Below are 26,163 nucleotides of genomic sequence, written 5' to 3' on the forward strand. Positions count from 1 at the left end.
GGTGGCTCATTCCTGGGAGCAGTGCCTGGCCTGGTGCTGGAGGAAGGTGACTGAGGGGTGGGTGGGCACCAGTCCACTGAATAGGAGCTGATCTGCACGGGGCTCCAGGAACTAACACACTGAGCCTGATGGGGCACTAAGGGGAGCGCTGTCCATCATGGAGTGCTGGAGTCTGCTGTGTGCACATAAGCAGCCTTGGGCCTCCGCAGCTGTGCATGCTTTCAGAGGGGACAGTTGTTAAAGTACCCAGGACAGAGATCAGAGATCTCCACTTCTGTTTACTGAGCTTCTGACAAGGGCCAGCGTCCCGGGTGTCTGGATCACTTGGTGGGGGCACGTGGTGCCAGGGCAAGGTTATGGGGTGGGGGCGCCTTGACTGACACACAGGCAGTCGTAGCCCACCAGGCTGGCAGTGATGACACCGGCTCAGCCTGTGCACACTGCCGGCTTGCTGTCGGTCGTGAGGGGTCTAGAGCCCTGTCCTTCTCCCACAGCCACGACCCACCAGCCGCCTTCTATGTCCTGTTCCAGGGGAAGACGCAAAGGGAACTGTGTCCACGAGGAGAATGCACAGGAGTGCTGCTGCCATTTGCTTTTAAAAAGTATCCAAGTTTAATAATTTATGCTTCACCATTAAGAGACACGTTTCTATTTTTCTTAAAATGACTTGGTTGAAGAGCTGAGCATGCCAACCCCAAGCTGGCCTGGCACTGCCTGGGCCTCTGCCTCTCCCCCACCTCACTGCCCAGTGCCCCCCTAGATCCCTGTGGCGCCGGTGCCAGGCCCACCACCGGGCTGTGACTGTGACTCGTGGCTGTGGCCATGGGTCTGGGCCACCATACAAAGCCCTAGTGGGCCATCGCCTGGCCAAGTGGGGGCCAGCAGCTGCTCTTCCGGACACCCCTCTCCTCTGGCCTCGCCCCTGCCCTACTCCCTGCCCCAGCCCCAGGATGGAGCCCAAGTGGTTTACTCCTGACCCAGCCCCCAGCCCCTCTCTCAAAATCAGGCCTTCCCTTTAATACGGTGAAAACCACGGTGAGAATTTTCCACGGGCCCTGCACGGAGAGAGAGTGCACAGTGAGTGGCATTCCGGAGGGGAAGGGAGGTGGCCAGGGCCCCGGGGGACGAGAGGATAAGGATGTAGGGAGGTCACCTGACTGCTCAGGCAACGCCCCAGGGGCCTTTCTGGTGACTCGGGATAGTCCCAGGAAAGGGGAAGGCAGCACCAGGAGAGCCCCTTGGGGCAGCTGCAGCCCACCCCAGGGTCTTTGTGGGAGCAAGAAGGGGTCACCTCTCCCAGCAGAGAGGCTGCAAACAGCACCCCCCTAGCTGATGCAGCAGCCCCAGCCCTCACCCAGGCCCCGCCAGGTCCATTCCTGCAGCCCCGTGAGGAACAAGCTCAGGGACTCCCTCCTGCCCCTGATCCCCAGGCCCCGACGCCCCACCATGGCCCTCGCCCCCAGGCTGCCTCCACAGGCACCCACTCACCGGTTCTGCCCTCGTAGTCTGAGCCGGGGCCTGCCCTGGAGGCCGCTGAGGGGGAAGGGTGGCCCCCTGGAGCCTGGGTGTCCTCGAAGGCCCCCGCGGTCTGTGGAGCTGATCCCGGGGAAGTTGGTTCTTTTTGGCAGCACCTGGAGCAAAGGCCTATTCCTAGTCCTCCTCGAGGGGAAGCTAAGAGCCAGCCTGTAGTCCCTGCAGCGCCCACCACCCCGGAGTGTGGGGTCCTGCAGGCTCAGGACGCCATTTGGCCCTAAAGGGTCCCCCTGCCTTTGCCCACCATAGCTGTCACGTGACACCCAGTCACGGCCAGCACCTCTGCAGAGGGGGTTCCTGCCCCGAGAGGAACTTCCCCACTATGTCACTAGCAGACCAAACCCAGCTTCAGGTCCAAGGGTCCCGCCACATCCTGTCCAGGCCCAGCCAAACACCGTGCCTGAGACGCGCTGTGCAGAGAGGAGCCAGCTGGGGCTGCTGTGTGTTCCAGGGCCAGTGGGCCAGCCCCTCTGTGCTCATGTTCCTGGACCTGGGGAGCACTGGCGCACCTTGATGACCCGGCCCCGGAAGAGGCTCTGGTCCAGCTCCACGGCGGCCTGCACGGAGCCCTTGGTGGCAAACTCTATGTAGGCATAACTGAGGGGAGGGGCGGGGAGGGGAGGGGAGGGGACGGATGAGGCTGGGCCCTGTCCGCACAGCCAGTGCCCCCGCCAGGCCCCTCACTGACCCCTTGGGGTGTCCAGAGAACTTGTCGCACAGGATGGTGACTCGGTGGACCTCCCCACAGCGGCTGAAGTGGGCCTCCAGCTCCTCGGCAGAGCCCCCGTAGTCCACCTGGACCCAGGCCCAGACCCGCATGTCAGGGAGACGCCTGGCCCTGACTCGGGGCTTTCTTGGTAGAGGTGGGGAAAGAAACGCCAAGGGTGGCCCCCGGGCGGGGATGGCCCCAGGCCTCCACCCCACACCCCTGCTGGGGATGGAGGGAAGAAAGGAAGGGAGATCTCACAGGGAGCGCTGCCTTCCGGAGGATTGGAGCCTTTTAAAAAGCTTCTCAAAAGTGGAGATTTCATGGGCAATCCTGAATTCCACCTCATGTTGAAAAACTGGAACATGTGCCCAGGCCAGTGTTTCCTCGAGGGGACAGGGCTGTCCCCCGTGTCAGACTCCCTTCCCAGCAAGCCTGCCTGGCCCAGGGCCGGGCGCCAGACCCCCTGGAAGAGATGGGGCCCCACTCGCTGCCTGCCCCCGGCCCCCGCCCGCCACTCACGTTGCCCACGTAGACAGATCTGTGGTCAGCCTCCACCTTCTCCTCGGGGGTCCCAGGGAGGGGGCAGCCTGCGGAGAACACAGCTCAGGCCCGAAGGCCCATGGCTCCTTCCTCACTCCCCTCATAGGGAAGGTGGCCCAGGTTTGTAGGGGAGGTGACACCTTGGAGCGTGCCAGGCCCAACCCTCATGGGAACTCTGGGACCCTGGCTCAGTGGGGGCGGCCTGGGCCCCTGGTTCCTACCCATGGCCTCAGGGCTCAGCAGCTGCCCGGCCGTGGTGCCCTCCTCTTCCTCGGCCTGGTGCTGTGCTCCTGGAGACCATGGCGGCCCCTCGGCCTGCTCCATGGCGCACACCTTCATCTTGATGGCCTCCAGCTCCTGCCAACACATGGCCCTGAGCGGGGCAGGCAGCCTGCAGGCTCTGCTCAAGGAAGGTGGGTGTGTGGCCTGCCAGCTCCAGCAGAGGGTCACAGCCCTTCTCTGGACAGGGACGCTCCTTCCTGGGGTGATGAATTCGCCCCTGCCGAGAAGCCCCCGGAACTGTACCTCAAGGGCCCTTCCCCAGGCCAGAGAGCTTGACTCTGCAGTCTGTGCAGCGGGGTCTCCTTGCCACCTTCTTCCAGGCAGGTGGGCAGTGGCCCTCTCCCCTCCTAAGTCAGCTGCAGCCATTCGTCACCCAGACCCCGTGTCTCCGCCAGTCCCTGTGCTGCAGGTCCCCTGAGAGCCCCAGGGCCTCCACACAGCTGTTACCTGGTCAGGCACCGGGCACTCAGCCAGGTTCTCTTGCTCCAGCAGAGACAACAGGAAGCCTGCATCCCCATCCTGGTCTTCCTCTGCCTCCTCTTCCTCCTCCTTCCCTTCCCCACTCTCTGGCCCCAGAGTCTCCTTGGTCTCGTTCCAGGCCCCCCAGCCCTGGGCTTCCGGGTCTGAGGAGACCGTCTGGAGCCAGGCCTGAGTTGGGGGTGGGAAGAGAGAGCGGCTCGGGAAGGGCCACATGGTAGAAGGGCAGGAGGAAGGTGAGCCAGGCGAGGCCTCCCCTCCGCTCCCCTCGCGTCCGCACCTGCCCGGGCCCTCCTGGAGTTTTAAGCTCTCTCTTGAGGCCAGCTGCTCCCACTAGAGCATTTGCAAAGGCTGAGTAGGGGCTGAACTTCCAGCCTTGGCTCCTGGCCTCGCCCCTTCCCTGTCACTGGGACAGGTACCTCCAGGACACTCTCCCTGGAGGAAGGAGAGGCTGAGTTGAGTGGGGTCACTGGTCTCTTCTGCTTCTGCCTGGCCACACTGCGGCTCACTGGAGCCTTGGTCCATCACAGGGTTCAAACCTCAGCAGCATCCACACGGCACGAACACCACACGGCACGAACGCCACACGGCACGAACGCCACACGGCACGAACACGCAAAATCCAAGTGGGAATACAGGCGCCAGGGTCCAAGCAGGCTGGGGAGGTGGCTTCTGACTAGGGGAGGCAGGGGCTGAGATGGTCTCGGGGGAGGGAAGGGTCTGAGCAGGGACCAAGGGCAGGTGCACGGGATGAGAGGGCCTAGGCAGGTCGGGGCGGGGTCCTGGGCCCAGAGGAGAGGCAGCAACTGCTGTCCCTGCATCCTGACCCCCATGGAGTCCCCAGGGACCCTTGCCTCCCCAACCCTCATTCTGGGTTTTTGTTTTTTTTTTTTAAGACAGGAGTCTTGCTTTTTTGCCAAGGCTGGAGTGCAATGGCACGATCTCAGCTCACTGCAACCTCTGCCTCCCAGGTTCAAGTGATTCTCCTGCCTCAGCCTCCCGAGTAGCTGAGATTACAGGCACCTGCCACCACCCAGCTAATTTTTTTTTTTTTTTGTATTTTTACTAGAGACAGGGTTTCACCATGTTGCCCAGGCTGGTCTCGAACTCCTGACCTCAGGTGATCTGCCTGACTCAGCCTCCCAAAGTGCTGGGATTACAGGCACGAGCCACTGTGCCTGACCTGGGTCATCTTTTAGATGGGAGCCACTTCCATGAAGCCAGAATTCTTCTCTTGTGGGGTGGGGGCTCTGTGGGGAGTGGCGGTGAGTTCCTGTGGGGTGGGGGCTCTGTGGGGAGTGGCGGTGAGTTCCTGTGGGGTGGGGGCTCGGTGGGAGTGGCGGTGAGTTCCTGTGGGGTGGGGGCTCTGTGGGGAGTGGCGGTGAGTTCCTGGGGGTGGGGGCTCTGTGGGGAGTGGCGGTGAGTTCCTGTGGGGTGGGGGCTCGGTGGGAGTGGCGGTGAGTTCCTGTGGGGTGGGGGCTCAGTGGGAGTGGCGGTGTGAGTTCCTGTGGGGTGGGGGCTCCATGGGGAGCAGCAGTGTGAGTTGCTCTGGGGTGGGGGCTCTGTGGGAGTGGTGTGGGGAGTGGTGGTGTGAGTTCCTGTGAGGTGAGGACTCCGTGGACGTGACCTGCCTCTGCCTTCGCGCCTCCCTCTCCACCTGCCAGCGCGGCTGCTGGGGTCTGCTCTGGCCTCCGTCTCCAGTGATGCCGTCTCCCACCCACTCTTGGGGCCAGGCAGTCATGCATGGCTCTTACCCCTGCCATTGGTGGTGGGGGACGGGGCCGCCCTGCACAGCTGACACCCCCAGGTCGAGGCCATCTTCTCTGTGACTGCACCCCGGCATTCAGCCAGTGGGGCTGGGATTCCTGGGAATTTGGGACTAGGGGAGGAGAGAGAGACAGGGCATGGCCTAGGCTGGAGCTGCACTGCTGCACCATGCACCCACCCACGCAGGGTGGCCCTTCCTCTACCTTGGGCTGGGGGCTAAGGGGGAGCCGGTGGTGACGTGGAGGCTGCCACAGCCTGGGAACCAAGGCTCCTGCACCCACTCTGTTCTCACCTCTGGAAGCCAGATGGTGTCTGAGATGGGTCTCTCTCAGTTTAGAGGTTTATCTTGCCAAGGTTGAGGGTGCGCCCAGGAAAAAGGACCACAAAGCCACAGGCAACATCTGCTTTTTCCAAAGAGGGTTTGGGGGCGGGGCGCAGGGGCTCACGCCTGTCATCCCAGCACTGTGGGAGACCGAGGCAGGCGGATCACTTGATGTCAGGAGTTCAGAACCAGCCTGGCCAACATGGTGAAACCCCATCTCCACTAAAAATACAAAAAAAAAAAAAAAAAAAAAGAAAGAAAGAAATTAGCCAGGCGTGGTGGCGGGCACCTGTAATCCTAGCTACTTGGGAGGCTGAGGCAGGAGAATCGCTTGAACCCGGGACGCAGAGGTTGCAGTGAGCTGAGATCGCACTACTGCCCTCCAGCCTGGGCGAGAGAGTGAGACTCTGTCTCAAAACCAAACAAACAAACAAAAAAACAAGAACAAAAAAACCCAAAGAGGGTTTGGAGACTCCTATATTTAAAGGGAAAGAGCAGGCAGGAGGGGAACACAGGAAGGAAAGAAAAAGGAGAGTGGATAAAGGAGGCAAGCGGTAGCCTGCCTTCGAAGCTCTGATTGGCCGTCACCAAACGCACATTTTGAAATGTCGAAGGTGAAGGTAGAGGAGTGAATTACATAGCCCCACGCTCAGCAACTCTGCGTTTCCAGAGAAGATAGAACTGCCACAGGGAACAGGAAGCCGGCAGGTTCACATTCGTCTCCAGTGAGTGGAGGGTGATGTTAGCTCTGTCCTTTGTCCCACAGCTGGAAGATAAGCTGGGGGATGACATTGTCTGGGTGGGATCCAGCAGAACTGTTTCAGAGCCAAGATCTTGGGGTCCACAGGGAATTTCCATGTAAACGCATTGTGGGGGACCGGGCTCCTTCATCTTCGTAGCTATCCACTGAGGAAGAAAATGGGAGGCACGTGTGTGTGACTTGGCTCCCAGCTGGACTTTTCTCTTTGGCTTAGTGAGTTTTAGGTCCCGAAATTTTGTTTTCTTTTCACACCTCCAAGAGGCTGACTGAAGACCGTGCTGCCCCCCCTATCTGTCCACCACCCAGAGGATCTTCTGGGGCAGGCTCATGAGGTCGGGAGGAATGGTCTTTGTCTGGACCTGGCTTCCCCTCTACCTGGCTCCGCACAGCCACACACACGTGCGTGCTCCCAGGACACTGTTCCCCCATGCACGGTGCCGCTGTTTCCAGGAAGCCTGCCAGGCTGCTCCTCCTCCCTCGAGAGCCGCTGTCCTCACGCCTTTCCTGCTGTCTGTCTGGTGTTGATGACTTGCCCCGTTCTCCCCTTAGAAACCAAAGCTCCTCGGGGGCAGAGCCCACGTCTGCACTAAGGACGGGCGTGCTGCAGGGCTGGCCAGACGAGGGTGGAGTGTGGCCTCGGCCTGGGCTCCTTCTGTTGTGACAGGGCCCCCCGCCCCGTGTGTCTGTGCCTGTGTGGTGGAGGGTCTGCCAGCACCTGTGCCTCCACCTCCCTGTCAGAGGCAGGACTGCAGCCAGTTCTGTCCAAGACCAGAGCCTGCTGGACTCGGCCCAGGCCCTGACGCATGCCCTTCTGAGCTCGGGCCCTGGCTGTGGAAAACCCTGTCATCCTCACCCTGTCTGAGACTGCTGACACACCAGGCCCGGCCAGGGCTCCTGCCAGCTGCCTGGCAGGGGACAGACGGATCCGACACTGGTCTTTCCAGTGACACTCTTCAAATATACCCCGTTCCAGGGCCAGGCCTGAGGATTCGTGGCAGCCTGGCCCCAGGGGCACCAGTGCCCAGCCCAATTCCTATTCCGTACAGGATTTGCGTGTGCCCCAACGTGAGCGTCCCATGGCGATGGCTGAGAGGGGTGAGCTGTCCCTGCTTGCGCTGTCCACTGTCAGGTCCCCTGTGTCCCCTCAGTTTTCATGTCTTTTTTTGAGATGGAGCCTCACTCTGTTGCCCAGGCTGGAGTGCAATGGCACGATCTCGGCTCACTGCAACCTCCACCTCCCAAGTTCAAGTGATTCTCCTGCCTCAGCCTCCCGAGTAGCTGGGATTACAGGCACCTGCCACCACGCCCGGCTGATTTTTTGTATTTTTAGAAGAGATGGGGTTTCTCCATGTTGTCTAGGCTGGTCTTGAACTGCTGACCTCAGGCGATCCATCCCCCTCAGCCTCCCAAAGTGCTGGGATGACAGACGTGAGCCACCATGCCCGGCCTCCTCTGTTTTGTCTGTGTCCCCCGAAATCCCCTGTGTCCCCCATCGTGGTCGGAGGTGTCACGGGCCCAGCCCCAGCACTGTCAGAGGTGGGGCTTCTCAGGCAGGGGCTCCAGTCTTGGAATCCTCAGGACCATCTCCCAGGGGTAAGGTTGTCGGGACCCCCCACATGTCCCCTTTGCAGGCTCAGCCGTTGCCAGCCCTGCAGGAGCCCTCGTGGCTGGAGGCTGCCGCTCCTTCCCGCCCGTGTGCTCCCGCCCCGCCTCTTCCCTTCGCCCCAGCCCCACGTCACACACTGGCCTATTTGTCCCTGCAGTGTGTGCTGCGTGGGGAGGCCCGGTCCCTGCAGGGCACAGAGAAGCCCCAGCAGGTATTTAGTGAATTCACAGGTGAGACGAGGCTCAGCCGAAGCCTCCTGGGATCCACGGAGACTAACAGGCAGGCGACAGCGAACGTTCGCTTTATTACATGGACACGGCGCTAACTGGACCACTGCGTCTCACAGCGTCCACAGGCCAAACCCACAGTACATCCGACGGGGCGGCCGGGGTCACCTCGCAGCTCTGCACAGGCTGCAGACCCAGGGCACAGGCTTCTCACAACTACAGGAAAATATTCCAATGCTCAGTCCAGCTGCTTTGGGGGAGTCAAAAAAAAAAGAGAAGAAGGAAGTAGAGAGTAAGTCCCCTCCCCACTAGGCTGCACGTGGCTGTGCCCCAGCCTGGTCCTCACCGGCCCAACTCCCTTGGCCCTGGCAGATGGGGTTGGGGAGGTGACAGATGGCCTGGCCGGGCTCCCCACCCCATCCAGGTGGGGACAAGGGAGGCCTGTTGCCATCATCCATGTACTTTTTTTTTTTTTTTTTTGAGGCAGAGTCTCACTCTGTCGCCCAGGCTGGAGTGCAGTGGCCAGATCTCAGCTCACTGCAAGCTCCGCCTCCCGGGTTCACGCCATTCTCCTGCCTCAGCCTCCCGTATAGCTGGGACTACAGGCGCCCACCACCATGCCTGGCTAATTTTGTATTTTTAGTAGAGACAGGGTTTCACTGTGTTAGCCAGGATGGTCTCGATCTCCTGACCTTATGATCCACCCATCTTGGCCTCCCAAAGTGCTTGGATTACAGGCGTGAGCCACCGCGCCTGGCCTCATGTATTTCAAAAGCAGGCTTCACTCTCACTACTGACACTGACTTTCCATTCCTCGGGGTCTTTGGGAAGCTACTTGGGGCTTGGCTGGATTGAAACATAAAGAACAGAAAGTGTCCAAAATGGAGTTTCCTCGAACTTTGGGAAAACAGAGCGGGGTTGTCAGCAGCACCCTGGCCTTATCTCTGAAGTGTGCACGGGCACCGGCGGACCTGTGGGAGACCAGCCCCATGGACCCCCCCTCTCCTCACTGTCTTCCTCTCCAGCCAGCACGTTCATCATCCAGGGCTGTGGCCCCAGCCCCATTTTAGCGAGTGCCCCCTCAGTGTGGGAGCTTGCACGGCAGTGCAGGAGGAAATGGGCCCCGGGGCTCGGGGATGCAGGGCAGGGAGACTGCAGAGGATCCTGGGGAGTACCCACCACTCCTGGCAGAATTTATCCAGGCAGGTCTGTTCCCAGAAGTCCCCAGTCTCAGGCGGTAAGGACTCAACTCTTAGCCAGGAAATGGGATGGGAGCCTGGCACCTGTGAGTACCCCCCAAAGAGTGGGGCTCCAAGAGTGCTGGGGACTCGGGGAGGCTGCATGGGGCCACCCTCCTCTCCTAGGGACACCCTCTCCAGGCACTGACCCCTGGAAACAAGGAGTAGAAGAGGGCACCCCACCCCACTGCGTCACAGCTCTGCCAGGGAATGTGCTCACCCTGGCGCCCTGGTCCGGGACCCTAGGCACATGTACGGGCCGCCACCCAGTGTGTGCTCCTGGCCCCCAGCCACCCACCTCAAGCTCCAGGTGGCCCCGACTGGCCAGAGCTGTTGCAAGATGCTGGTCCCACCTGCTCACAGCACCTGTAGCGGAATTTTATCTGCCCCTGGAAGTGTCTCGAGCAGTCCTGGACTGGGCTGGGCATGGGAGGGGCTGCTGCCCAACAGGTTCCCTTAGGGCAGCAGCTGAGGTCACTGGCACATGGCAGGGGGCAGCTGGTGCCCTCAGGTCCGTGGGTGGAGAGGGTGGGGTGGGATGAAGGCACGGCTGTGTGGGTGGCCTTCAGGACACGCAAGGGGGGCACGTGGGGTGTGTGGGGGTGGTTTGGGGTTTGGGGAAGAGGCTCTGAAGAGTGTCTGGTGTGCCATGGGGGGCGCATGGGGGTGGTTTGGGGTTTGAGGAGGAGGCTCTGAAGAATGTCTGGCGTGCCATGGTCCTGTCTTGACGGTGGCTGGCGGGAGGACAGCTTGGCAGGCTGCATCTCTGGCCAGTGATCTGTGAGCTTGTGGAGGTGGCAGCCGGGCTGGGGGCAGAGACAGGGTGGATCTCCCCAGTCCAGGTGTGGCCCCTGCCCAGACCCTCTGTCCAGACCACCCTCTGCCTGGCAGAAGAGAGGCAGATGCCCGCAGGTGCAGACTGCAGGTCGGAACCCTGGGCACGGGTGTTCGTGGCCACCAAGGGGAAACACAAAGTGCCGCCTGTCCCTGTCCCCCCCAGAGCTGTGGGTTCCACCTGGGTTGCCATGAGGTCTTTGGCCACCAGGGCCTGGGCATATGAGCTTCAGAAAGACGGGCCCCCGAAGCATCGGAGGGGGCCCCAGAGCCTCCCTGGGCAGGAGCTGCCTTACTTCATGTGACCCGGCCAACACCCGCCCAGGGGTCCCTGACACAGCGCACCCAGGACACCCCCTCTTTTGTCTCCAGGCCTCAGTTTTCCCAGCCGTCCCGATTCCATGGGGCTGTCGGCCGTGGGGCTCCACCTGCCTGGTCTCTGGCCAGGTCCTCACGCCAGCTTTTGCACTTGTGCCGGGGGTGGCTTGGGGCATGGTGGGGGGCTACGCAGGGCAGATGGCATTCATCCTTGGCTCGAGGGCTGACCCCTTCCTGAGAGCTGGGGTGGGAGGGCCTGTCCCACCCTGAGCCTTGTGGTCTGGCGCCTGGAGGCTGCTGGCCAGACTGATGCAGCCAGCTGGTGAGTATGCTACTGTCCCTGTGTGTCCCCAAAGAAGGATCGAGGGAGGTGAGGGAAAAAGAGGAGGCTTTCTTCCACAAAGTAAACTAGTGTCTCCTTCACGCTCCCCACCAGTCCTGACCCCAGGGACCTGAGTAACCAGGGAAACTGCCCATGGATTCCCTTGCCCTTGCCCCGGGGCTCAGTGCCAGGGAAGCTGCCTGTAGGTCCTCTTGCCCCAGGGCTCAGTGTTCTACAGACACCACCAGTTCACCTGCAAAGCCTTGGACCACACAGCCTTGGAGGGCCTGACTCAATTTACCCCACAGCACCATGCCCGTTTCCTGTCCCCTAGAGCCTTTGATCACCACAGCCAACTGCCCTGCCCACCTGGAAGGGCACTGCAGTGTGGGTGGGGACAAGATGGAGCCCAGTGGGGGAGAGAGATGAGAAGAGTCCCAGGACGCCTACCTCCGGGGGAGGCAGGTCCCCTTCGTGGGCACGGGTGTGTCCGCTGCCACCGCCGCTGTGTGGGTTCGGAGCTGGAGAACCGCAGCCCTGGGAGGAGGAGAGACGGGCTTCCGCCACTTTAACAGAGAGCCCAGATCCCAGACTGGCCCTTGTTTCTCTGAAACCCAAGAAAGCAAACCTCAGGGAGTTTGCTGGGCCTGTCACTGAGGAGTGCAGGTGGTGCTGGGGCCAGGGCACTGTCTGGAGGACACACTCGATCTGTCTCGACTTTCAGAACGAGGTTTCTGTTGTCAGGCTTGGTTCCAGACAGGACCTGGCTGGTGGTGACCCGATGGCATCCATCCTTACGATGCTCAAAGAAGGAACTTTTACCAGTGTGAAGGAACCACCAGCAGGTAAACTGCGCCTCCCCTGGGGCCACAGTTCAGACGCCTTTGAAAATCTGTTTCCTACACTTCGCAAACTCCCGCGTTTCTCTTAACTTTTTCTTTTTTATTTGGCAAACATCTCTTCTTTATTACCATCAGGAATATTATTTGGACCTCTGCAAAGACTATATACATTCACATTAACGTACACTCTCGGCTTCGGGCCTCTCGCGGGCCGTTCACGGCCGCTTCAGTAGCTGGGTCACTCGGGTATTGCACTGAGTTCCTGGAACTCCTGAGAGCCATGCACACAGATGCCAGGCGGTGGGCTGCGCCTGCTGTTGGCTGTCCTTGCACTCGGTGCAAGCGTGAATTTCTTTATCCCTTTATTTCCTTCTTGAAATCGCGGAGGGAGTTGAGAGGAGTGGAGGGAGGATGGGCAGGGCTGGAAGGTGGGAGGGAGCATGTCTGATAGAAAATGTCACCGAGACACACCCCAGGGCCAGAGGCAAACGCATCTGAGGGGTGGCAGGGCGGGAGCACCAGGGCTATGTACATGGTCAGGGTCCTTCCTGGGGAGGAGGCAGAGGGCTGCTTTTGTTTGTAGTTTTTTTGTTTTGTTTTTCTGCAAAAGTTTGGAAGACAGGGGAGTAGCTGCAGTGAGACGCCGGGGTGGGGGCGATGGGGCCGGGAGAGGTTGGAGGGCGCGGAGAGGAGAGAGGTAGAGGAGGACGGGCTGGCTGAGAAGCCGTGTTGCAGGGAGCCCTGCTGGCTCCGCGTGCTTGAAAAGCAGTCGAGAATCACCCCAAAAGATTGTCACAGTTTTGTTTCGGAATTATGCTCTCTCTGGGAAGAAAACTTGAGCACTTTTTTTCCACAAGTGGAAAAAGGAAATAGGAAGCGTCACAGGAGCGTGAGGACAGACGGCGTGTCCTTCCCTACGCACGTGGGGACACAGGCCGCGGCGATGGCACACAGACCGCGCACACGCGGCGGACGCACCGACGCCTACACAGAAGGGAACAAAAGTTGCTTCTCACTGGGCACCAACCCTCTGCACCCCAATATCCTGACACCCACAGACAAACCCAAGAGCAAGGAAAACAGTGAAAAACATACTTTGGCAGTGACAAATTTTGGACTTTGATTTCTTGTGTTTGCTTTTTTGGATTTCCTTTGGAGCAGAGGTGTGTCCGGTATCCTTGGCTGGCTAGCTAGCAAGGTAGTTCACAAGTATGCTTCCTTTGCTTTTGTAAAAAAACTTTTTGGATTTTTACTTAAAGCCAAAGAGTTTAACATTACAGGAAAAAAAAAATCTGAAACCAAAAATGCTTCTTGAGTCAGAAATTGAAATCTTTCCTCCCGTCTTTGCCAATCAGCCTCACGCCCCTGGGGAAGGGGCACAGCTGGGTTCAGATCTCCGGCTATAAAATCACAGTTTTCTTTCTCCCTCGTTAATCAGGAGGGGGAGAACCCCCAGAGTTTTCTTTGTCCATTTCTGAGTAGCTCTTTTGCCAACAAACAAAACCCCCCAAAATTCTTTGCTGAAAATATAAGCCACCAATTAGATTTCTTCATTGAAGAGAAAGTGTGTGATAGTCAGAGAGAGAGAGGATAGAGAAGACAGAGGGGGACAGACAGAGAGAGAGGAAAAGAGAGAGAGGTGGGCAGAGCTGCCGCGCCCGCGGCATCCACTCTGCTGTCTAAAGCTCATTGAGGCTTCTGAGGATGCTTGAAGAGAGGTTGTCAAGAGGTCTCCGCGCAGAATCATTAGGTAGCTGAGGCAGGTGCATTGAATGCGGTTTTGTTGGTTCTGTGTCTTCTTTTGGAGAGGGGCAGTAGCAGCAGTGACTCTAATTGGTCGGCTTCCCCAGGCCAGGCGGGGCGCAGCGTCTGGCCGGCCGGGCATCAGGGGCCACAGCATTTGGCGGGCCCGGAGCTGGGTGGGGTTGGCACGGTGCTGTGTCCAGCAGGCCGGGGGCTGGTGGGGTCAGCGGGGCACGGCATCCAGTGGGCCAGGCGGGCTAGGGGAGCCGGGGCGAGAAGGCCCCGCAGAGCCGGCTTCGCTGGGGCTGGCAGCACCCACAGGCAGGGAGGGGCCCAGGCCGTGGGCGGCTTCGGGCGGTCCAGGCACCGGGTCGGCCACCACGGCCGCAGGGCCCTGCAGGCTCTGGCCACACACGTGGTGGTGCTTCTCCCAGTCCCGATGCTGGCAGAAGGACCCGCAGTAGCGTGCCGCATTGCAGCCGCTGCACGTCTCACTGGCTTTCCGTCCGCAGTTCCAGCAGCTCTGGGTGGGGGCAGAGGGGCCAGTCAGGGCTGGGTCCGGTCACCCAAATCCCCAACACATGCTCCAGCCAAGCCACTCAGACCCAGCAGGTCATCAACAGGTGAGAAGAGAGAAACTCTAAAGCCCCACAGCCCTCGGGCCATTCCCCAGATACAGCCACTCACTGGGCCATTTTGGGGGACAGCGTCCTACGACTGTGTCTCACACTCCAGCTCACCCAGACAGGTTTGTGCTGTGCTAACTCAACGATGACCCCTGCCTCCTCTCCGGGAAGCCCTCCTGAGCTCACCAGGCTCCAAAACCGAAGGGCATGGCCCCAGCATAATTGAGGCTGCTGAGATCTCACCATCTGCCTCTGCTGCATACCCCCCCACCTGTCTCCCTCCCCACCTCTGCCCCATCCCCCGCCTCTGCTGCACCCCCCCACCTCTGCCCCCACCCTGTGGTGGGTTCTGCTCCCTTCCCGTAGGGTGAGTTGTGCCCCAGGCATCCCTGTGGGCAGAGGGGGTCACGGATGCCACACAAAGCCCGAGCATGTTTCTTCTTGGGGAGGGGCTGGATCTCTGACAGAGACGGCTGAGCTGTGGGGTGGGAAGCCCAAACCTGCCCCAGGGGAGAAGCCCAGGGCCCTCTATGGCCTCCAAAGCCTCTGGTGCCACCTCCCACCTCACCTCCCCTCACTGCCACAGCAGCAGCAGCCTTCCTGCGGAAGGCACGGTCCCCGCTCCAGGCCCTGGCCCCTGTCGGTCCCTCCGCTGGGCCTGCTCCCCCAATGCCTGCGTGGCCAGCTTAATTCCTCCCGGCCTCTGCTCAGGTGTCACCTGCCATGAGGCCTCCACGGCCCCACTCCCCACACACTTCCGCCCCCAGAAACTGCGTGCACGCCTCACTTCTGCCCACATTCTTTGCTTCTGCTTTTGGTGTTTCTTTCTCTGTGCCCACTCAAGTGCCAGCTCTGTGAGAGTTTTGCCGGTGGTGTTCTAGCTTCTCCCCAGCCGAGAGCATGTGTGGAAAGGGCTGGTGCAGAGACCCCTGCATCGATGGGGCTCCATCTTCTCCCACCCCGGGGCTGGCCCAGGCACAGATGCACACAGGGCCTTTGGACAGAGATCTGCCCTGTCTCAAGGGACAGTCCTGGGGCTCCCTGGAAAGGGTCTCTCCTTCTCCCCTCTTTGTGGACAAGGCAGAAAAGGGTTGCAGAGGGTCCTCTGCCCCCACCTGCCTCCCAGGTGCACAGGCACAAGCAGGGTAGCTCTCAGGCCTGCTGTGTGCACCGGAGGGAGCTGGGCGCCTCAGACGCCACCTGGGGCCCTCACAGCTCTCCTGGATCCTCCTGCTCTCACAGGCTAAAGAACAGGGATTTCAGGCCAGGAATGGTGGCTTACGCCTGTCATCCCAGCACTTTGGGAGGCCGAGGCGGGTGGATCATCTGAGGTCAGGAGTTCGAGACCAGCCTGGCCAACATGGCAAAACCCCGTCTCTACTAAAAATACAAAAATTAGCCAGGTGTGGTAGCAGGCACCTGTAATCCCAGCTACTCAGGAGGCTGAGGCAGGAGAATCGCTTGAACCCGGGAGGCGGAGGTTGTAATGAGCCAAGATCGTGCCACTGCAGTCCAGCCTGGGCAACAAGAGTGAAACTCCAACTCAGCATCAGCCAACCTGGGCTTGAGTCCTGGCCCCACCACTTCCCAAGGCCGTGACCTCAGACAAGCTGCCAACCTTCTTGAGCCTTCAGTTTCTGGATCTACAGAACGGGGACACCCATAGGACGTCTCACCAAACCATGTGGAATCTGTGTTGATAAGCACAGCATGGGCAGGGACGGCGCCTGCTGCAGGACGCCCGTGATAACTGTGCTGATGCCATGTGGAGGCTCAGAATCCTCACGGGGGTGGTGTGGGACCACACGGGAGCGAGACAGGGGAAGGGTGTCAGCGGGGCCGGGGGGCCCTACCTCGCTGGAGTCCTCCTGCTGGTTGACGACCGTCAGGGCGTCCTCAGAGGCCTGCCGCTTCGCCTCGGCCAGGGCCCGCTCCATCTTGGCACGCTCCGTGGTGATGAGCTCGTGCGCTTTGCGCTCCGCGTCCGACACGGCTTTCTGCAGCTCTGACATGGCCTGCCGCTTCACCTCGTTCACGGCCTCTTCTGCAAAGGACATGGGCAGGGCTGGCGGTCACATGGGCCATCCCAGACGGGTCTCTGGACTTCCTACGCCCACAACCTGGGGACAAGGGCTATGTGCAGCTGAACACACGTAGCATCTGTGCACACACAGGCACACGTTGATGGCCCTCATGCCTATGCGGACAAGTACATGCAAATAAATGCAGGCATCCCAGGCATGTGTGTGCAAAGCTGGGTCATGCGGCGAGCAAGTGGGGAGCTTTTCAAAGCTTGCTCCCCAGGCGCTGCACCCCTGCAGGGCAATGGCGAGGCCTACCCCAGGGTCTGCTCAGCCAGGGGCGCACCCGGAACCTGCATTCCTAATGCGTGCCAGGGGAGCTGCTGCTGCTGCTCCAGGAACCGTACCTGAGGCGCTCGGACAACTCTGCTATTCCGTCTTCACCACTGGCCCCACCCAGACGCAGCCCAGGCAGCCCCTCCTCCAGGGCTCTGTGCTGTCACCCCAGACCCTGCTCTGTTATCCTCACTGCACTTGCCATCCTTTAACCTCGCTGGCCTCAGAAGACCACGCTCCCTGACCCCATTGCTTGATCCTGATCTGTGCTAAGGTGGGGCAGGCTCAGAGCAGGGAGAACCGCCCGCCCAGTTGGAGAGGCCAGGTTTCAACTCCATCACTGAAAGAGACCCTAAGACCAGCTGGAGACCCTGGTACCGCTGCCTAACCCCAACCCCGACCCTAACCCCGACCCCAACCCCAACCCTAACCTTAACCCGAACCCTAACCTTAACCCCAACCCCAACCCTAACCTTAACCCCAACCCTAACCTTAACCCCAACCCCACCCTAACCTTAACCCCAACCCCAACCCTAACCTTAACCCCAACCCCAACCCCAACCCTAACCTTAACCCCTCTCGCTACCCACAGATCCAGCTCTGCCCCAGCCCCTCCCCCACCTCTGGTCCCCACAGCATAAGCACATGTCCCCACAGCCTTGCCCAGTGCCCAGCTCCACGTCTGCCCATGTTCTGACTCTATTCTGCCCAGACTCTGGCCCCGCGTGCCTGATGCGCCCAGGCTCTGAGTGTGTGTACTTCTGCATGCCCTCCTGGGTGTGCAGGGCTGGGACCCACTTTATTCTGCTGGGTGCCCACCGGTCCGTTTCCTGGTAGGCACAGGTAGCAGCTGTCCTGCCCTGAGTGTGGATCTACTCTGACCGCGCTGTGAGCCACGCAGCGGAATGCATAAAGCCCCACAGCCTGAGCCCCCAGATGGAGACAGAAGCTCCTCATAGCTGAGCTGCTGAGGGGCATCTGGGGCCCTGGCCTCCCACAGCACCGCTGGCCGGGCAGCCCCACTCACCAGCACCACTCGCCGGGCAGCCCCCACTCACCAGCACCGCTCGCCGGGCAGCCCCCACTCACCAGCACTGCTCGCCGGGCAGCCCCCACTCACCAGCCTTCCTCCAGATGTCCTCGGGCATGTAGCCGGTGAGGGTCCTTGGCAGGAACTCCCGGGGCACGTCTGAAACGGGCCAGCGTCACACAGGATGGGCCACGCGGCTGCCTCTCCCCACCCTGGCTGGGCTCTGAGTGCAGGGCATGAGTGTGTGCGTCCCTGGGGGAGGGCCCAGGTACCCCTGGACAAGGTCTTGCTCAGTCGCCAGGCACCCAGGGCAGTGCCTGGGCATGGGGGGGCACTGGAGCTGTGGACCTTGGACTCGGCTGGGAGCCGTGTGTGTCCTGGGCCTCTCCTGGTTTCAGTATTCATCACTGAGGCGGAGGAGCAGAGACCCTCAGGGCCTCCCAGCTCAGCCTCCGGCCCACCGGACGCCCTGAGCTCCAGGCTCCTGGGAGACCAGGCAGTGTTTCTGTACAAAGTGAAAAAGGTGCCTCTTTCTCAAGTGAAACTGTTTGCCTGGCGTTTCATTGCACTGCCTGCCTGACAGCTCCCAGGTGTCTGCTCCCTCCCCACCCACCCGCCACACACCTAGCTGACACCCTTCAGGGCCGGCGCAGCTGCTGCGCGGCCGGGCCGTGCTCCTCCCCACCCACGCCACACACCTAGCTGACACCCTTCAGGGCCGGCGCAGCTGCTGCGCGGCCGGGCCGTGCTCCTCCCCACCCACCCGCCACACACCTAGCTGACACCCTTCAGGGCCGGCGCAGCTGCTGCGGGGCCGGGCCGTGGCGGGACCGGGGCCCTTCTTCGTGTCCTCCGTGTCGCTGCAGCGCCGTGCCCAGTGGTTGAGCTCCTCACGGTCGGCCTCCTGGCACCTGCGCAGCACCGTGAGCGAGCGCCGGGTCTTCTCCACCATGTCCATGATGCAGTTCAGGAGCTGGGGGTGGGCGGATGGGCGGGGCAGAGCGCTTCAGCACCTCGGAGGGACCTGGGCGCACGGGACACTCCCTGTGCTGCCCACTCGGCCAGAGCCCTGGACAGGGTGGGTGCTCGACCAGCCCACTGCCCACGAGGGCAAGGGGGTGAGGGAGGGCCCACCTCTACCGTTCGGAACTATGGGTCCCTAGCCTGGGACTGCCGGGCGCCTGGGGTACCAGACTCACACAGGACACATGCTTAGACGCACACAGGAGTTTATGATTCTCCTTTTTTTTTTTGAGACGGAGTCTGACTGTCACCCAGGCTGGAGTGCAGTGGCGTGATCTCGGCTTACTGGAAGCTCCGCCTCCCGGGTTCATGCCATTCTCATGACTCAGCCTCCTGAGCAGCTGGGACTACAGGTGCCCGCCACTGCGCCCAGCTAATTTTTTTTTTTTTTTTTTTTTGAGGCGGAGTCTCGCTCTGCCGCCCAGGCTGGAGTGCTGTGGCCGGATCTCGGCTCACTGCAAGCTCCGCCTCCCGGGTTCACGCCATTCTCCTGCCTCAGCCTCCTGAGTAGCTGGGACTACAGGCGCCCGCCACCGCGCCCGGCTAATTTTTTTTGTATTTTTAGTAGAGACGGGGTTTCACCATGGTCTCGATCTCCTGACCTTGTGATCCGCCCGCCTCGGCCTCCCAAAGTGCTGGGATTACAGGCATGAGCCACCGCGCCCGGCCCCAGCTAATGTTTTGTATTTTTTAGTAGAGACGGGGTTTCACCGTGTTAGCCAGGATGGTCTTGATCTCCTGACCTCGTGATCCGCCTGCCTCGGCCTCCCAAAGTGCTGGGATTACAGGCTTGAGCCACCACGCCCGGCATGATTCTCCTTTTTAACCCGCTCGGGTGGCTCTGCCTCAGGGACCTGGCTTTCTGCCTGGGCTCCCCTTCTAAAAAGGAAGAGGGTGAGGGATGAGGCTGACAACAGTGCTGGGAGGGGTTCTGGCCCTGTGCCCGGCGACCCCTCCTTGGACGTGCTGCGGGATGGGGGGTGGGTTCTCACGAGCCCAGTTCCAGGACCATCCCCTAACATGTCCTACCTCAAAGAGGCCTCAGCACTGCTTTCCCCCCACACTTCTTGTTAAGACTCGGGATAGACTCTGGGACAAGCTAGTGAGCAGAAAGTGGAGGGAAGGCAAGGCCCGCCATGATGGTTTTAGGAATCCTCCTCCCTGTGCCTCTCGCGATGCCTTGCACTAGACACGATGCCTGCGCTGACAGTGGGGGAGGGGGGCTCAGGTGAAGGACACAGCAGCTGGGCAGGGATGGGGCAGGCCACACAGGCAGGCACTGAGCTCAGGGACACCCACACAGTCCTGCTGTCTCTAGCAGCCCCAGGCCCCATGGGGCCCAGCCATGGCCATGTTTATATATGGGTGTAGCCATGCGGATATGGCTGTGTGTGGGTGTAGCTATGTATGCATGTGGTTGTGACTGTATGGGGGTGTGGTGTGTGTGGCTCTGTGTGGGTGTGGTTGTGTGCATGGCTGTGGCTATCTGTGGGTGTGGCTGTATGGGTGGGCATGGCTTTGGGGTGTGGCTCTGTGTGGGCGTGGCTGTGTGACTTGCATGGGTGCGGCTGTGTGTGGGTGTGGCTGTGTGTGGGTGTGGGTGTGTGCATGGGCGTGGTTGTGGGTGTGGCTGTGTGCAGGTGTGGCTGTGTGCATGGGTGTGGCTGTGTGCATGGGTGTGGTTGTGTGGGTGGGTGTGGCTGTGTGGCCGTGTATGTTGGTGTGGGTGGTGTGTGTGGGTGTGGCTGTTTGCATGAGTGTGGCTGTGTGGGTGGGTGTGGCCACATGGGTGTGGTGTGCATGTGTGTGGCTGTGCACGTGGGTGTGGCTGTGGCTCTGTGGGGGTGGCTGTGGATGGCTGTGCATGTGTGTGGCTGTGTGTGGGCGTGGCTGTGTGGGCGTGACTGGGTGGGCATGGCTGTGTACGGGCATGGCTGGGTGCATGGGTGTGGCTGTGTGGGCGTGGCTGTGTGCATGGGTGTGGCTGTGTGGGCGTGGCTGTGTGCATGGGTGTGACTGTGTGGGCGTGGCTGTGTGCATGGGTGTGGCTGTGTGGGCGTGGCTGTGTGGACACTCACGTTGTTGAGGTGCTTCCACTCTTCTGCCCACTCACGCTCTGTGAGCTTGTGGTCGATCACTTCTTCCTGCCGGGACCCAGGCACCACTGTGGATGGGGGAGGTGCATGCTTAGGTCCCACCCACAGCCAAGCTCCGCCCTATTCTCCCAGACCCCGCCCTCTGCTCCCAGGCCCCACCCATGGGCTGTGCCCACTGGGGACTACGGACAGGGTAACGGAAGGGCTGGTTGACTCGGTGAACCTGGAGGATGCCTGGGTTACTGAGCTGCCTGGGCCTCTGGGCCGACTGCTCTTCCCCTGCAACCCGGTACATGCCTCCAAGGGAGGGTCCCGTCTCAGTCCTGCACCTGAGGAAACTAAGCTTGGTTAAGAGCGGTGGAAGTGGGGTGTGGACCGAGGCTGGCTGGAGCTGGAGCACTGTCCTCAGCCACTGTCTGGGAAGGCCCTGTTAGACTAAGCGTGGCCTGAGGATGCCTCAGTGCCAAGTCACACCATGACCTGGACCTGCCTTAGCCCGTGAACCAACAGGTAACCTCGCTAGGAGGAGCTGGTCTGAGTCATTCACAGCAGCCCTCTGTGGTCACCCGCAGGCGCCCACGACTCAACATGAGGCCACGCCAAGCAACATGCAACCCTGCCGCCTCGGCACCCGCCTCCTGTCTCTGCCTGTGAACACCACCAGCCATGCGGAGGCCGGGGCTCTCGGAGCGCGCTGGCTCTGAGGCCTGTCCTATTCGGGGGTTGTTCTTTGCTTAAACTCTGTTCAATGCAGCGTGTCTCAGGTTTTCCCTTTTGACAGGCTCCAGGACTGAAGCCGCAGGGGCCACTCCCATAGGTCACCAGAAACTAAGATGTGAGTGATGCCCCGCAGTGGCTGACCCTTTCGTGGTGGCTGGGCCCACGGGAGACGTGAGTGACGCCTGGCAGTGGCCGACTCTTCCGTGGTGGCTGCGCCCACGGGAGACGTGAGTGACGCCTGGCAGTGGCCGACTCTTCCGTGGTGGCTGCGCCCACGGGAGACGTGAGTGACGCCTGGCAGTGGCCGACTCTTCCGTGGTGGCTGCGCCCACGGGAGACGTGAGTGACGCCTGGCAGTGGCCGACTCTTTCGTGGTGGCTGCGCCCACGGGAGACGTGAGTGACGCCTGGCAGTGGCTGACTCTTTCGTGGTGGCTGCGCCCACGGGAGATGTGAGTGACGCCTGGCAGTGGCTGACTCTTTCGTGGTGGCTGTGCCCACGGGAGATGTGAGTGACGCCTGGCAGTGGCCGACTCTTTCGTGGTGGCTGTGCCCACGGCTTCTGGAGACATCAGAGGCTTCCAGGCCCCACCGTTTTCTGCATTCGGCCATGGCTCAGGCTTCCCGGGGCTGAGGTCTCCCTCTTTGGACCCTTTTCAGCCCCTAAAGATATCCTAGCCCCTGAACCTGAAATGGCTCCCCCAAATTGCAGAGGAGGTGAGGAGGTGGCAGCCACAGCTCAAAGTCACCACCCTGCTCTGCCGCCTGTGAAGCTGCAGCCGGCACCAACACCCCAACCAAAATAGTGGCTGAGACGTGCCCGACAGCTGGCGTTTATTTTTGTATTAGCAGAAGCGGGTGGGAGTCAGCACCTGCCCGGCCCGGCTGCAGCATGCCAGACGCCGTCACCTGCTGCCTGGGCCCAGGCCCTGGAACCTTCCGCAAGGTGGGGGCTGGGAAATGGCCTTGTGCAGGGCAAGGCCTCTGCTGACCCGGCTGCTGGGCCCCCACCGTGCCCTGGGTCTCTGTCTCAGCATGGCAGACTGGAGGCCTCCCTGCAGCCTGTCCTGGGGGGCTCCTGGGGTGGGGCTGGGCCTAACCATCTCTGGGTCCTCAGCACAGAGGCCATCAAAAAGTCAGGCAGGCTGGGCTATGAGACTGTGGGTGCATTATGTGTGCTCTCAGGCTCCAGTCTCCTCATCTGTGGTATGGGGGTGCTGACGCTACCCTGCTGACGGGCTCAGGAACGAGTGAAGGGTAAAATGCACCGAGACTCCATGCCCACTTCTCTGTTATCCATGCCCGTCAGGCCTCAAGCCGAGACTCTGTGCCCACCTCTCTGTTATCTACACCAGCCAGGCCTCACTCTGAGTCTCCATGCCCACCATCTGCTCTAGATACCAGCCAGGCCTCACGGCAGCCCTTGCTGGACTCTGCATTGACTCCCCCGGGCCTTGGACTCTGAGAGGTGGGACTCTGGTCTGACCCAGCTGACAGAGGAGGAAACTGAGATGCAAAGCCATGTGACCCGCCTGCAGGTGCACTGTGGGAATCGCCAAACTCGGATGAGAACCACGTGGGCAGCTCCAGGCCCGAGGCTGCACACCCCAGGGTAACAGGTGGGCTCAGGGCCCAGGACAGGCCCCTCTGCAGCCACCACCCTGCCCCGGGGGGGACAGGACCCTCCTGGCCCCGAATGGTGCCAGGCAAGGGGGACGGGGTCTCCTGAGTTCGGGTGCACACAGCTGCCCGTGGTGCCTTGCGCCCACATGCTCAGGTGTACACACGTGGGCACACGTGTGCTCCTGTAACATGCATCCACACTTCTGCCCCACCACACTGTTCACCAAGTGGCCGATGGCGCTCTCGCAGCTCCCGGGGGTCCGCATGGCGGTAGGCGTCTCGGAAGTGGTGGGCCATGGCGATGTCCTCCAGGCGGTAGTGCGGTGGCGTGGGCTGCGGGGGCCCGTTGCTGGGGCTGTAGCGCTGGGCAGGGTTCAGGGTGCATGGCCGTTTGCTGAGGTGCTCAGGGTGCAGCGGGTCACGGTCCAACCCGTTCTCTTTGGTCCTAGCCCAAGAGCAGGCGGGGTGGGGGCAGTGGGTATAGCAGAGCCAGGGACAGAGGTGCAGGCGGGGTGAGAGGCAGACAGGTGTGGGCAGAGAGAAAGAGGACACGTAAGGGCGAGACAGAAACATGGAGCAAAACACCAGCCCTGGGAAGCCCAGCCTGGCACCCCCACTCGCCACCCCTCTGCCGGGGCCTATGCCAGCCTCAACCGCTGCTCGAGCTGCACTGGATCCTGAGGCCTGGTGGTCAAAGAGCCGGACTCGCTGCTCTGGGAATGAGGAGAGGGATACACCAGCCTCCCGTAACTGGAGACCACCCGCCCCCTGGGCAGCAGTAGCACAAGAGTATCTGGAGCAGCAGAGTGGGCCCAGCCCAGGCACCTGGGGACCCTGGACCCCTGGACGCTCGGGGTCCACACCCAGCACACAGGGGACAGCCGTCCTCCCAGCAGCCTCCTCCCCGTCCTCCTAGGCTCCCCGGAGCATCTGAGTCTGCAGCCCACTGGGGTGTCTGCCCGTGCAGCCGCCAAGCCTGCTGGGCCTAGGATGCTTTGCCACGCTCCCTCAGCCCGAGTGGGCTGGCTGGGCCTACAGCCCCAGAGGAGGTTCCCTCTCTTACCGAGAGGGGAGCAGCGTGAGACGCGTGGCCATGGTGCCCCCAGCCCAGATGCCCGGAGCCCACAGGTACCTGTCGGGCGTCCTCCTCTTGCCGTTCTCGTTGACTTCCAGCAGCAGCTCTGAGGAGTCGATGGGGGAGGAGGCGCTGGCGTCCAGCAGGAGCTGCTCATGCTGGGCCAGGTACTGGGCAGGCGTCTGCTTGGCCAGGCGTGCACAGTGCAGGAGCTCCCGCTGCAGCAAGGGCAGGTTTGCCTGTAGGGTGAGGAAGGAGGGCCTGGGGGGCGGGCAGGGGTGCACAGCCCTGCTCAGGTCTGAGCAGAGGGGGCCTGGGTTGGGTGGCTGAAAGCTCAACTTGACCTCGGGCCTCAAAGATTAGGTGCTCGACCTCTGTGGGCCTCAAGTTCCTTCCTAGCAGTGCCATGGGAGGGTGCCGTGGGAGAGTGGGCACTGAGGCTCGCAGGAGTGCCTCACCAGGACCACACAGTGACGTGGGGCGTGTGGGGCTTGAGCCCAGATCCTGGACTCCCAGGCTGGGGCTTTTCCACTGCACCCAGCTCCCTCCCATGGCGCCGTCTGGAGAAGATGGTGCAGCAGATCACGGCTGGTCTTCCCCCCTGCACCCGCCCCGCCCAGCAGGCACCACATGACCGGGCACAGCTGGGGAAATGCAGGCTCAGGGATGGGGAGGCAGCCCCGGGTCTGCAGGCCCTCACACGAGGGAGTTGGGAGTGAAACCTGGCTGAGATTACGGGCAGTATGTCTGCTCCAGCAATGATGGGAAACCCCTCAGAGTCAGCTTCCCCTTCCTTTCCCGCTGGTTTCCAGCCTTGGCCTCAACAGAGCGTGGACTTGGGAGGTGAACACCCGTGTTCTGTGGCCGCGCTGCTCTGAGCACGTGGTGCTCAGTGATCCTCCAGCCTCGGTGAGGACAGCCTCAAGACCGGGCTCCGTGTTTGCGGGTAAGGACTCTGCAGCGTGCGGCCGAAGGACAGCCCAGTGTACAGGATTCGTGCGCAGACCCTGCCTTTGGCGCCTGTGAGTACTTGCGGCGCCCACCGCCTCCTCCCTGGCTCCAGGTTGGCACCGCTGGGCCGCAAACTGTGCTCTCAAAGTCTTCCCAGAGCTGCCGCGGGAGGGCGGACAGGCTGGACCCTGAGTGTGCTGGACCAGGGCCCAGCAGCAGGCCACTTGGGAGGGCCAGCGGTTCTAAGCATTTGTAAATAAATACAATTCCCCAACTTTCTCATGCGTTTCAAAGCTGCCAGGCCGCCTTCTCCCGCCAGCGCCTCCCCCTTCCCCATGAGTGCTTCCACCAGGCCCTCGAGCAGTGCCGGCTGCGGGCCTGTTTTTCTCTTTGGATAGCTGAACAGGGGCCAACCAGCCATCTGTCGAGCACATTAGGAGCATGAGCTGGGAAACGAGGTCCCGGGAGGTCTGAGGAGCCAAACATCCTCCCTCCCTCATCCGCCCCTCCCCAGGGGCCTCCCCTTGGCCCGTTCGGGAACCGGCTGGTCGCGGTTGGGGCACGGGGGAACATCTGGATCCCTGGCTGGCTGGGGCCGGCTGGGGCCAGCTGGGAGCCGGGGCAGTGGGTGGGGTTGCATCCCAGGCTTCTGGAAAGCCTGACCCTTGGGCCGCGTGTGGGGCAGGCTCGGAAGAGTGCAGGGGACTCAGGACTGGGCAACACCAGCGTGTGCGCTGGACGCATCGCCGCCCTCGGCCAGCAGGGAATGGCTCCCCCAGGCCTGCAGAATGGGGTGGGGCCTGTGGGAGCCTCCTGCAAAGCCTCCTTCGAGGCAGTGTCCCCACTCTGTCCCCAGGAGTCCAGGGCACCCGGGAGATGTCACCACTAAAATGCTACACAAACTGAGTTGGTCAAAAATGCCCCAACCCCACTGCCGAATGGAGGCTCTGACTACAGAACGCCCGAAGCTGCCCTCTGCACAGATGCGAACTCAGGCTGGGGAACTGATGTTCGCAGCAATGGCAGTGGTGGCTGAGGCACTAGCTGAGCTACAAGGGCTTTCGCAGCCTCCGCTGCTCTGCCAAGCACCCAGCTAAAGCCTCCCTGACCGTGGGCTCTGCCATAGAGAGGCTGTGGCCTTGG

General features: G+C 61.5%; 2 protein-coding genes and 2 long non-coding RNA genes across 14 annotated transcripts in view; 1 reads left to right on the forward strand and 3 right to left on the reverse strand.

Moving 5' to 3' along the window:
- Nucleotides 1-593: 593 nt before the first annotated feature.
- On the reverse strand, nucleotides 594-4,116 carry PABPN1L (PABPN1 like, cytoplasmic). 5 transcript variants are annotated; one of them, XM_033219933.1, is made up of 7 exons: nucleotides 3,512-4,116; nucleotides 3,004-3,139; nucleotides 2,762-2,829; nucleotides 2,222-2,328; nucleotides 2,043-2,130; nucleotides 1,489-1,631; nucleotides 594-1,055 (listed from the first exon to the last, which is right to left on the reverse strand). In XM_033219933.1, the coding sequence occupies exons 1-7, from the start codon at nucleotides 3,755-3,757 to the stop codon at nucleotides 1,016-1,018; spliced, it is 828 nt and encodes a 275-aa protein (XP_033075824.1). In that variant the 5' UTR covers nucleotides 3,758-4,116; the 3' UTR covers nucleotides 594-1,015. The 5 variants fall into 5 exon arrangements, with proteins under 5 accessions (XP_033075824.1, XP_033075825.1, XP_033075822.1 ...); XM_033219934.1 differs by lacking the exon at nucleotides 2,043-2,130 and having other exon boundaries at nucleotides 630-1,055; XM_033219931.1 differs by lacking the exon at nucleotides 3,512-4,116 and having other exon boundaries at nucleotides 630-1,055; nucleotides 2,043-2,090; nucleotides 3,004-3,503.
- An 890-nt stretch (nucleotides 4,117-5,006) lies between these two features.
- Nucleotides 5,007-5,830, reverse strand: LOC117088798. Its single transcript, XR_004439331.1, has 3 exons — nucleotides 5,601-5,830; nucleotides 5,296-5,420; nucleotides 5,007-5,046 (listed from the first exon to the last, which is right to left on the reverse strand). It is a non-coding gene; the product is annotated as an uncharacterized LOC117088798 (long non-coding RNA).
- Nucleotides 5,831-6,194: 364 nt separating this feature from the next.
- LOC117088224 lies at nucleotides 6,195-14,400 on the forward strand. Its single transcript, XR_004439080.1, has 3 exons — nucleotides 6,195-6,355; nucleotides 11,680-11,780; nucleotides 14,265-14,400. It is a non-coding gene; the product is annotated as an uncharacterized LOC117088224 (long non-coding RNA).
- The window catches only part of CBFA2T3 (CBFA2/RUNX1 partner transcriptional co-repressor 3), a 100,997-nt gene continuing 87,207 nt past the window's right edge, over nucleotides 12,374-26,163 (reverse strand). For 6 of the 7 annotated variants that reach the window (XM_033219360.1, XM_033219364.1, XM_033219362.1 and 3 more), the window contains 7 exons: nucleotides 24,127-24,308; nucleotides 23,219-23,439; nucleotides 20,635-20,720; nucleotides 18,308-18,506; nucleotides 17,624-17,692; nucleotides 16,000-16,190; nucleotides 12,374-14,043 (listed from right to left, as the gene is read on the reverse strand). In XM_033219360.1, coding sequence (XP_033075251.1) covers nucleotides 13,744-14,043; nucleotides 16,000-16,190; nucleotides 17,624-17,692; nucleotides 18,308-18,506; nucleotides 20,635-20,720; nucleotides 23,219-23,439; nucleotides 24,127-24,308 — 1,248 coding nt within the window. In that variant the 3' untranslated portion in view covers nucleotides 12,374-13,743. The remainder of the gene's footprint in view (nucleotides 14,044-15,999; nucleotides 16,191-17,623; nucleotides 17,693-18,307; nucleotides 18,507-20,634; nucleotides 20,721-23,218; nucleotides 23,440-24,126; nucleotides 24,309-26,163) is intronic. The other variant, XM_033219359.1, reaches the window with a different exon arrangement.

This window comes from Trachypithecus francoisi, unplaced genomic scaffold (genome assembly GCF_009764315.1).
Source record: "Trachypithecus francoisi isolate TF-2019V2 unplaced genomic scaffold, Tfra_2.0 Lachesis_group10, whole genome shotgun sequence".
Lineage (NCBI taxonomy): Eukaryota > Metazoa > Chordata > Mammalia > Primates > Cercopithecidae > Trachypithecus > Trachypithecus francoisi.